We start from the raw sequence: 10,970 nt of genomic DNA on the forward strand, positions 1-10,970 counted from the left end.
GGTGTTTTCAGTGATCCATTCATTTTCACCACTCTTTGTCTTTTACGCCCAATGAATGATGTTACGGCATCTTTTTAAAGTTGATTTTGACCGCCTGGGCCAAGTCGGACCCAACACATGCCAAACACTTTTGATAAAGACTATGTTGAGAATGTAGGGGGAAAAAGTCTTCACTTTGAGCCCCTTCTGTTCTTTATATACCGCGATCTGAGATACTTTAAAGTGGTATTTAGGTGGATATAATACCAATCTATAGATGTGAATCCATTTGATGATACATCTGTGAGGTTTAAGTTGGTTTTGACAGCCCGGGCCAAGTCGGACCAAACACTTCTGACATAGATTTACATTCTGATACATACAGCACATTAACATTCCAATTTTACTGCTAAGAACATGTGCTTTGAAATATGACCATAAATTTATTTCTGCTAACAGAATCAAAGGCTTTAGACAAATCTACGAAAATTGTGTATCACAATTTGTGAGGAACAATCGAGCATGCTATTTCTATGAAGATTTCAAAGACCGCCATATGACTTAAAAGTTCTTTGATCAGGGTTACAACATTCATGGTCTCAGATAAGCTTTCAAATAATTTTATGGTAGACATCAGGACATTTCCAAATGAGACGCATTAGTTACACAATACAATTCAAGTGAACATCTGACTTGCCTTTGCACGTGTTTGTGACGTGTGCAAAGGGTGTGGCCGGACCCGTACACCTTTTCGAAAACCTGATATGATCACTGTAGTGATTAATAAACACATGCTCATGATGTGGTCGGGATCGACTCTGCTTTTAGTTTTTAGTAGAGATTTCTTATGATTAAGGAATGTCTTCTGTCGACTTTTTTTTAAATTGACCACTAATGATACTTGATCGACTCTGTTGATCATAGAATGAGGTCCATTTGCATCTGATGGGGTTTTGTACAAACTGTAACCGCCGAAATTGTCTACGTTGCCTCTACAAACTTCAAAATAACCTGTTTCTTCACTGGTAAGTCTTTACAAACCACAAGTTCCCAATTTCTTACCCTGCCATACTTGCACTTGGGCATTGGCAGTCGTACACTGTATGGTATTTTGTGAATTTGCCTTAAGAATAGGACAGATTTTGAAATGTTAGAAGTAATTATTTCGAGTATGTAATGAAATATGCCTTTTTAAATGACCATAAGCAGAAAAAGCCACCCACAAGCTCCATTCATTCACAGCACCATCTGTTTAAATCGATGAAATGTAATTTAGAATTTGTCTCGTTGTATACAATATTTCAACAAGGATATTTTTAAAAATTAATTTCTTATGTCACAGGTGCACATTAGGTTATGTAATAAGAAAATTATACGTCGATTGAAACGTGACGCTTTAATCACCGAAGTCCTATCTGCAGTCTAACATGCTAATCATAGCATATGTCCAGTTCGGTCTTTGTCCAGTTAAGGATATCTACACAATGAGCAATACATATCTTTAACCGGTAAGTCACGTTTTAATTAGCAAACTTATCTCGGTGACAATGCAAAGAATAACACAGTTCCAAGTAGTAATTACTACGATGTAATGAGGAGCCATCTGGTGTAGGACTGGAAGTGTATAAAAGTTGTGCTGTGTCGAGACATGAGCATCACTCTCAATATGAAGACTTTCCTGGTACTAGTGGCGCTCTCCTGTGTTGCCACATGTTGGTGCTATCCTCTTCAGGATGGTCCTGAACGTCGCCCCGGAGGTCAAGAAAATGAAGGCCCTGGAGGTCCCGGAGGTCCAGAAGGTCAGGGAAGACAAGGTCCCGGAGGTCCCGGAGGTCCAGAAGGTCAGGGAAGACAAGGTCCCGGAGGTCCCGGAGGTCCAGAAGGTCAGGGAAGACAAGGTCCCGGAGGTCCCGGAGGTCCAGAAGGTCAGGGAAGACAAGGTCCCGGAGGTCCCGGAGGTCCAGAAGGTCAGGGAAGACAAGGTCCCGGAGGTCCCGGAGGTCCAGAAGGTCAGGGAAGACAAGGTCCCGGAGGTCCCGGAGGTCCTGAAGGTCAGGGAAGACAAGGTCCCGGAGGTCCCGGAGGTCCAGAAGGTCAGGGAAGACAAGGTCCCGGAGGTCCCGGAGGTCCAGAAGGTCAGGGAAGACAAGGTCCCGGAGGTCCCGGAGGTCCAGAAGGTCAGGGAAGACAAGGTCCCGGAGGTCCCGGAGGTCCAGAAGGTCAGGGAAGACAAGGTCCCGGAGGTCCCGGAGGTCCTGAAGGTCAGGGAAGACAAGGTCCCGGAGGTCCCGGAGGTCCGGGAAGACAAGGTCCCGGAGGTCCCGGAGGTCAGGGAAGACAAGGTCCCGGAGGTCCCGGAGGTCCAGAAGGTCAGGGAAGACAAGGTCCCGGAGGTCCCGGAGGTCCAGAAGGTCAGGGAAGACAAGGTCCCGGAGGTCCCGGAGGTCCAGAAGGTCAGGGAAGACAAGGTCCCGGAGGTCCCGGAGGTCCAGAAGGTCAGGGAAGACAAGGTCCCGGAGGTCCCGGAGGTCAGGGAAGACAAGGTCCCGGAGGTCCCGGAGGTCCGGGAAGACAAGGTCCCGGAGGTCCCGGAGGTCAGGGAAGACAAGGTCCCGGAGGTCCCGGAGGTCCAGAAGGTCAGGGAAGACAAGGTCCCGGAGGTCCCGGAGGTCCAGAAGGTCAGGGAAGACAAGGTCCCGGAGGTCCAGAAGGTCAGGGAAGACAAGGTCCCGGAGGTCCCGGAGGTCCGGGAAGACAAGGTCCCGGAGGTCCCGGAGGTCAGGGAAGACAAGGTCCCGGAGGTCCCGGAGGTCCAGAAGGTCAGGGAAGACAAGGTCCCGGAGGTCCCGGAGGTCCAGAAGGTCAGGGAAGACAAGGTCCCGGAGGTCCCGGAGGTCCAGAAGGTCAGGGAAGACAAGGTCCCGGAGGTCCCGGAGGTCCTGAAGGTCAGGGAAGACAAGGTCCCGGAGGTCCAGAAGGTCAGGGAAGACAAGGTCCCGGAGGTCCCGGAGGTCCGGGAAGACAAGGTCCCGGAGGTCCCGGATGTCAGGGAAGACAAGGTCCCGGAGGTCCCGGAGGTCCTGAAGGTCAGGGAAGACAAGGTCCCGGAGGTCCCGGAGGTCCAGAAGGTCAGGGAAGACAAGGTCCCGGAGGTCCCGGAGGTCCAGAAGGTCAGGGAAGACAAGGTCCCGGAGGTCCCGGAGGTCCAGAAGGTCAGGGAAGACAAGGTCCCGGAGGTCCAGAAGGTCAGGGAAGACAAGGTCCCGGAGGTCCCGGAGGTCCGGGAAGACAAGGTCCCGGAGGTCCCGGAGGTCAGGGAAGACAAGGTCCCGGAGGTCCCGGAGGTCCCGGAGGTCAGGGAAGACAAGGTCCCGGAGGTCCCGGAGGTCAAGAAGGTCAGGGAAGACAAGGTCCCGGAGGTCCCGGAGGTCAAGAAGGTCAGGGAAGACAAGGTCCCGGAGGTCCAGAAGGTCAGGGGAGACAAGGTCCCGGGGGTCCCGGAGGTCCAGAAGGTCAGGGAAGACAAGGTCCAGGAGGTCCCGGAGGTCCCGGAGGTCAGGGAAGACAAGGTCCCGGAGGTCCCGGAGGTCCAGAAGGTCAGGGAAGACAAGGTCCCGGAGGTCCCGGAGGTCCAGAAGGTCAGGGAAGACAAGGTCCCGGAGGTCCCGGAGGTCCCGGAGGTCCAGAAGGTCAGGGAAGACAAGGACCCGGAGGTCCCGGAGGTCAAGAAGGTCAGGGAAGACAAGGTCCCGGAGGTCCCGGAGGTCCAGAAGGTCAGGGAAGACAAGGTCCCGGAGGTCCCGGAGGTCCAGAAGGTCAGGGAAGACAAGGTCCCGGAGGTCCCGGAGGTCAAGAAAATGAAGGCCCTGGATGTCCCGGGGGTGTAGAAGGTCAGGGAAGACAAGGTCCCGGAGGTCCCGGAGGTCCAGAAGGTCAGGGAAGACAAGGTCCCGGAGGTCCCGGAGGTCCAGAAGGTCAGGGAAGACAAGGTCCCGGAGGTCCCGGAGGTCCAGAAGGTCAGGGAAGACAAGGTCCCGGAGGTCCCGGAGGTCCAGAAGGTCAGGGAAGACAAGGTCCCGGAGGTCCCGGAGGTCCAGAAGGTCAGGGAAGACAAGGTCCCGGAGGTCCAGAAGGTCAGGGGAGACAAGGTCCCGGGGGTCCCGGAGGTCCAGAAGGTCAGGGAAGACAAGGTCCCGGAGGTTCCGGAGGTCCAGAAGGTCAGGGAAGACAAGGTCCCGGAGGTCCCGGAGGTCCAGAAGGTCAGGGAAGACAAGGTCCCGGAGGTCCAGAAGGTCAGGGGAGACAAGGTCCCGGGGGTCCCGGAGGTCCAGAAGGTCAGGGAAGACAAGGTCCCGGAGGTCCCGGAGGTCCAGAAGGTCAGGGAAGACAAGGTCCCGGAGGTCCCGGAGGTCAAGAAGGTCAGGGAAGACAAGGTCCCGGAGGTCCAGAAGGTCAGGGGAGACAAGGTCCCGGGGGTCCCGGAGGTCCAGAAGGTCAGGGAAGACAAGGTCCCGGAGGTCCCGGAGGTCCAGAAGGTCAGGGAAGACAAGGTCCCGGAGGTCCCGGAGGTCCAGAAGGTCAGGGAAGACAAGGTCCCGGAGGTCCCGGAGGTCCAGAAGGTCAGGGAAGACAAGGTCCCGGAGGTCCCGGAGGTCCAGAAGGTCAGGGAAGACAAGGTCCCGGAGGTCCAGAAGGTCAGGGGAGACAAGGTCCCGGGGGTCCCGGAGGTCCAGAAGGTCAGGGAAGACAAGGTCCCGGAGGTCCCGGAGGTCCAGAAGGTCAGGGAAGACAAGGTCCCGGAGGTCCCGGAGGTCAAGAAGGTCAGGGAAGACAAGGTCCCGGAGGTCCCGGAGGTCCAGAAGGTCAGGGAAGACAAGGTCCCGGAGGTCCCGGAGGTCAGGGAAGACAAGGTCCCGGAGGTCCCGGAGGTCCAGAAGGTCAGGGAAGACAAGGTCCCGGAGGTCCCGGAGGTCCAGAAGGTCAGGGAAGAAATAATCAATAGTCAATGAAATAAAACCAATGAACACTGAAAGATTTTGTTGTACATATGTGTTGTATACCTGGATTTGTTATGGAAATGCATGTATAATTTGGTATATGAGAAACAAACACGTCATCAAATTAGTATTTTCCACAGCAAAATAAACCTAAGACGTGGTTGGATCAGTGGTCTAATCAGCTAATTAGAAAGCTGCTGTCGTTGGTTTGAATCCCAGGGTCGCCTTGACTGGTTTTCTAGTTTTGTCAGCGCCGTGACAGTAACTGTCGGGCTTTCTTCACACATCAAGCTAACTCGCCATGATAAATCTGATATAGTGTTCAAAGCTGCGTTAAACCAAACGTACTCACTATCTCACTAAGAAATAGGTTGACATTGTACAGCCAGACAATGCATTTTTTAGTTAGTTATAAAGCAATGCTTATAATTAAACCATTTACTTTTCACTAATAAACCACTGTAACAGCTAATTGGTTATTGTGAATGAACATTTAGCTGGCCAGCAATATGTTGACGACAATTTGCGTCCATTCGCTAGAATTATCGGCAGAAAATGTGGACTGCAAAATGGCAATGCCAGACCACATCATGCAGATCGTAACCGTTTAATAGACATTTGTCGTCATTACACCTTCACTGAGAAGACACATGGTCATATTTCCCACTCTCACAATAGCTTTGACATTTTCATACATATTCTAAAGCCCCACCCTGACTATAAAATAGCCCGCAAGGTGGCGGTGTTTCAGTTTCTAACGGTGACAGACAATGTAAACACAACCGAGTGTCGGGAGAGGCTTTTTGAAAACCATACGGGAACAAGATCACCATTGACCGTCAACTTAAATGACAAACCCTGGATACCACAAATGGCTCCCTATCTAGAACTAAGTCAATACACCTTCTGTAGTTTTATCATAAAAAAGCTAATCGATCGTGTTTGGCGTCTGCATCAATCACAGTAGGCGGAGCTTATTTACGGTTGCGCTATTAATAGCAAAGCACATGGTCAATGCATTTGTGGTCAAAAAGTATTGTATGTTTTTACGACAGAACAGCAGCAGAAAAACAGTTTCGGTAATGTAACAGTAACGATACATAAATACGAAATTGACGACACGATTCTTTCAGTTCAATCCGAAAATTACGGATATGTCTTTTGTTTTGGTCATTTGCATTCAGATTATATTTATAAAACTTACAAAATTACACCGATTTCTCAACTAGTGTTTAGGAAGGGGCCTAATTTGAAGCGCCACTATTTCTTAGTTTGACTACAATATATGATTATGTCACGTGTATCAACATAACAATGCACATAAGGAACTGACAGATATGTAATGAAATATACTAGATGTTTTGACCCACTTTAGGCGTATCTAGATAATATTGTACTTACGATCAACGACAACTCCAAAACACATATTCCAAGACAACTTTAATCACATATTTTCTGCAAAATGGTGGCCGCACCATTCCCCAACTGCGATTGCATGTGCTGTGTCACGCATGGTTGACAAAAGAAGTGTGAACATAAATATTCGGCTTCATCTGGTTCCACAGTAAAATCTCGCTGTGACACTGATTCACTTATCCCAAGAATCTGCACTGAATGTGTCAAAGTTTCTGTTGATCTTGCAAGGGCGGGAAGAGAGGCGCCATCTTGACGATTCGAGTTGACGGTCGAAATCATGTCATCTTGAATTGGAACTTTCTCCACAATGAAGTCACAAATGTCAAAATGGAAATGACCAAAGGCTCCCTGATCCTTTCGAACAACTCTCCGTCAAATTAAGCGTCACATGAAAATGTTTTGCTGCTCATATTAAAGACAAGAGAACTTGCAAAGTTCTTGACAGTTGTAAGCAGCAACCAAAGTCGGGTGCGCTCATGGGGCGTGGTTGCTAGGAGATCGCGTACTCAGAAAGGGGAAAACAAAAAGCTTTAAAAAGTAATATAAAAATCCGCAGTGCAATCCAAAAGGATTTTTTTAAACAATATTATTCACGAAAACGTTTCTTTTCTAAAACTGCAAATCACCTTTGTCGTCTGTTAGCAATATGACGATTTGTATAGGGCGGCATATCACGTGGTCGTCCAGCATGGCGATGAGATGCATGTGGTCGTTTGACCCGTAAGGTGAGGTGAAATGGGGTTTAACGTCGCGGCAAAGATTATTGCACTTTATACAGCGACCTGCGTGTACGTGTGTGTGTTTGCGTGGCAGCTTGTACTAGTCCGGAGTGTAGCCGATTTATAGTGCTAGCTCACTGAGATACTATGCCGCAGTTTAACACGAATACCCTACTCAGACACAGTATACTGATTCGGAGCTAACCAGTCCTTGTTTAAGCCCCTTAATGCCGAGCGCCAGACAGGGTAACAACAAGTACCATCTTTTAATGTCTTTTGGTATGGCGCGGCCGGGGCCCGCTCTCCAGGCGGACGCTCTACCACTAGACCACGGACGCGGTCCTGTTTGACCCGTAACTCGTACGCCAATACCCTGACGAAAGTTTGCAGTAATTTGATTAGCTGTTCGAGCTCGATTTCGTAGAGCGTAGTTTCGAATCAATCGATCCTGTACTCTTGTTGTTGACCTGGACACAGCGGGGTCAATCGTCAACATGTTTGGTTTGTTGGAACTGCTCCAAAGTCTGCTGATCACAAACTGCGAAACACTGAACGTATTGGCCACTGTACGGTGACCTCTTCCAGCGCCCAACATACCACTATCCCGAAGATGCAGCATGCGCGCGCAGACGCCACATCGTTATCCCATAAACAAACAATGAATGAAATCAAGTAAATCATCACAATGAGAAGTAGAATTAATAATATTGACAGAATTAATGGCCCACAGAGATCAATCGACCTGGTTTAAACACATTTGTATTCATTGAAATGAGTTGGGATTGGTGAACAAGCTTTACAGCTTATGTTAACAACGCTCCAATACAACATATATTACATATTGAAATGAAGGATGTGACGTCATCGATATAGACATTATTTAAATAATATGTTTGTACATATTACATCAAATACAAATACAAAGTGAACATAAAAAGGAAGTTACAGCTTGTGTGTGTCTAACAAGCCGTTTGTAACAAACGAAAGTTATAGTCAATCATGAGGTTATTGTCCAGTTAATTTAATTATTAATTTGTGAAGAGCTGAACCGTTTTGTCTTGATGATGAAATCCTGGACGGATTCAACTAATTTCTGGTTTTCAGAGTGAGCAAGTTCATTGTTTCCGTTCATAATAGTATCCAGGTTTTAACCGGTAGTGTAAAAGTGCATATTAAGTCTTATCTAAGTAAAGGTAGAGCAAGTAAAAAAATAATGTAGGGAGTTTTCACTCTGATATCCACAGGAGCAACACGGACTGTCAATTAAATGTCTGTCATAATACTTATCGGCGTTTAGGTCGCTACAACCGAGTCTGAGGCGGCAGTGAACGATTTGACAGAATCCAGTGCCATAGCTAAGGTCAAAACAAGTCTTATTTTCGGTTTTCGTAATTAGGTTTTTAAATTCTGACAGACTACTTGACTCTTTGGAATTTGGTAGAGCATTCCATAAGTGTATTGTGTCTGGTAAAACGGATTTGGCGTAAGAAGAAGTACGGCTATAAATTCCTTGTATTTAAGAACTGTTACTTAAATTATAGTTTGTAGTTTCGGAGACAACGTTTGGGATCAGATCACAAAGATGGCTTGGGAATTGGTTATTATACATTTTAAAGAAAAAAGTTAATTTTTGGCATCTTCTATGTTGCAAGGATTGAGATTTAGTTTCATTATAAAGTTTCTTATGATTTTCTTATCGACCTTCCTTGAAAGTGTCAAAATCTGGAATGACACCCTACACACGTGCTTGGCGCTACTGTTTGAGGCACCTGCAAATTGTTATGGTGGCCGAGAGGGAACATCACTTTCTCGCTCTATCGCCTTTTCGCTTTACCGCGGTATAGCAATATTCCCTCTAGGCCACTATAGGGGTCGCATATGTTATGTGTTTCTCTACGATAAAAAGTATATAAGTAAAACAACATTAATAAATTGTTAAACCTGACCTCAGTGGGCGGAGGCTGAGGTGGGTTTTAATCATAAAAGGGAGCTGAGATTTGTCCAGTCACATTTCAAATTATACACATGAAGGGAATGATGAAGTTTTCTCACTATCTACTTAAAGATAATTTTAACAGTACAGACGTAGGTGCTTTTATAACAATCCTCGGATTTCTGGTTAAAAAGTATTTGATTAATTTATGGCCCTAGTTAAGAGTTATATTGGATCCCCCGCCCCCAGGCCTAGTTATCAAAACAAAAGGCAAACAACACCGCTCATTAGTGCTTCCTAAAAACAATAGTGTTTTCCTAAAAACAACCCTCAGATTATATCAATGTTTATTCTGTTTGCGAAGTCCTCAGCCCAGCAATGGTAATACTACCTGATGTCCATTATGTAATTTCTTGTGTTTGAATGACGTATTGTTCTCAGTAAACCGTACTGTGGAATTAGATAACTTCTTTGATAGGCATTTAGAAGTTAGAGTACTAAGTAAGGATAAGAATTTATGGATGAACAACTTCTTTATTACAATAACGAGCGACATTTCGGTGTAAAATAAAAAGAAAAAAAGATCACCACTTGCTTCTGGGGGCCTCCAAAGACACCCTCCTCTCACTCTATATATCACTAATTAGATCTAAAATAGACTACGGATGTGCCATATACGACACCCTAAACCAATCCCTAAGCAAAAAACTAGACTCAATCCAATATCAGGCTCTAAAACTAATAACACGCACTCAACATGGCACCTCCTACACTTCACTCCAGGCCTTAACAGGAGAAATGCCACTAAATCTACGTAGGGAACAATTAACAATTTCTGGGCCGCGTCTCAATCCAACCCCCTAATTCAAAACCTAATAAACAAACAAATATCAGCCCTAGCTCCAAAACACCCTCTACTTACTCCAATATCCCAAAGAATAACCAATTATTTAAATGAACACCAAATAAACAATCTTAAACAAAACTGTAAAAAATCAAATATCTTCACCCCAAAACTTAAAACACCAAAAATAGACATAACACTAGCTAGCACAATAAATAAACAAACCGACCCAAACATAGCAAAAACCACCACACTAGCATACATACATGGAAATTGGCCAAATTGGTGTCACATTTACACAGACGGATCCTCAGATCCGATCTCCAAACACACAGGTTTCGGAGTCCACATCACACAACCGACTAAAGCCACACAATCCTACTGACTCCCAAACAATCAATCAATATTCACGGCCGAACTAATGGGCATGGCCTCAGCCTTCATAATCAACAATCTAAAAAACAACAAAAAATCCTAATACTTACCGACTTGCTCAGTGGACTACAAGCCCTCCAAAATAAAAACACCAAAAACCGCCCTGAACTAATAAATCAAATACTAAAAAGCTCAAACGATTTAACTAAGGCAGGCAAACAAATAGTATTTATTTGGATCCCCGCCCACGTAGGAATATACGGCAATGAAACGCTGATAAAGCAGCTAAACTATCCCTTAAAATCCCAGAAATAAGCTTAAACCTACCCATCTCCAAATCAGAAATTAAAAGTGTCAACAAACAAAAAATCACCCAAAAATGGCATAATCTATATCAAAACTCAAATAGCCAAATCAAAAAGGTTCTAAAAAAACCCCTAACCAAACCAAAAATTCTACATCCGTCCAAAAAAATCTACAGAGTAATTACTAAACTCCAAACAGGACATACCAACCTAAATAACAACCTCAAAATAATAAGAAAACACGCAACAGGAACCTGCCCACATTGCAAACAACAAGAAACACCAGAACACGCACACATACACTGCACCCACTACCTAACACACCGAACTACACTACAAACCACCCTAAATCTAAATAAGGCTCTTATTCTAGAAGCAATCCTAAACCCACAAAATAAAATA

The 10,970-nt window shown here is 46.2% G+C and overlaps 1 protein-coding gene across 1 annotated transcript; it reads left to right on the top strand.

The window, feature by feature from the left end:
* Positions 1-1,712: 1,712 nt before the first annotated feature.
* LOC125384384 (protein PELPK1-like) lies at positions 1,713-3,063 on the top strand. The gene is made up of 2 exons (XM_048403424.1): positions 1,713-2,957; positions 3,001-3,063. Exons 1-2 carry the CDS (start codon positions 1,713-1,715, stop codon positions 3,061-3,063), a joined length of 1,308 nt encoding a protein of 435 aa, XP_048259381.1.
* The last annotated feature ends 7,907 nt before the right edge of the window (positions 3,064-10,970 follow it).

Source organism: Haliotis rufescens, unplaced genomic scaffold (genome assembly GCF_023055435.1).
Source record: "Haliotis rufescens isolate VD_foot unplaced genomic scaffold, xgHalRufe1.0.p SCAF_3, whole genome shotgun sequence".
Classification (NCBI taxonomy): domain Eukaryota; kingdom Metazoa; phylum Mollusca; class Gastropoda; order Lepetellida; family Haliotidae; genus Haliotis; species Haliotis rufescens.

Bases quoted from the DNA above. Each gene is read 5' to 3' on its own strand.
- LOC125384384 (XM_048403424.1), top strand. From the start codon at position 1,713: ATGGTCCTGAACGTCGCCCCGGAGGTCAAGAAAATGAAGGCCCTGGAG. The intron at 2,958-3,000 runs GTCAGGGAAGAC...AGGTCCGGGAAG, and splicing joins AGGTCCCGGAGGTCCAGAAG to ACAAGGTCCCGGAGGTCCCG.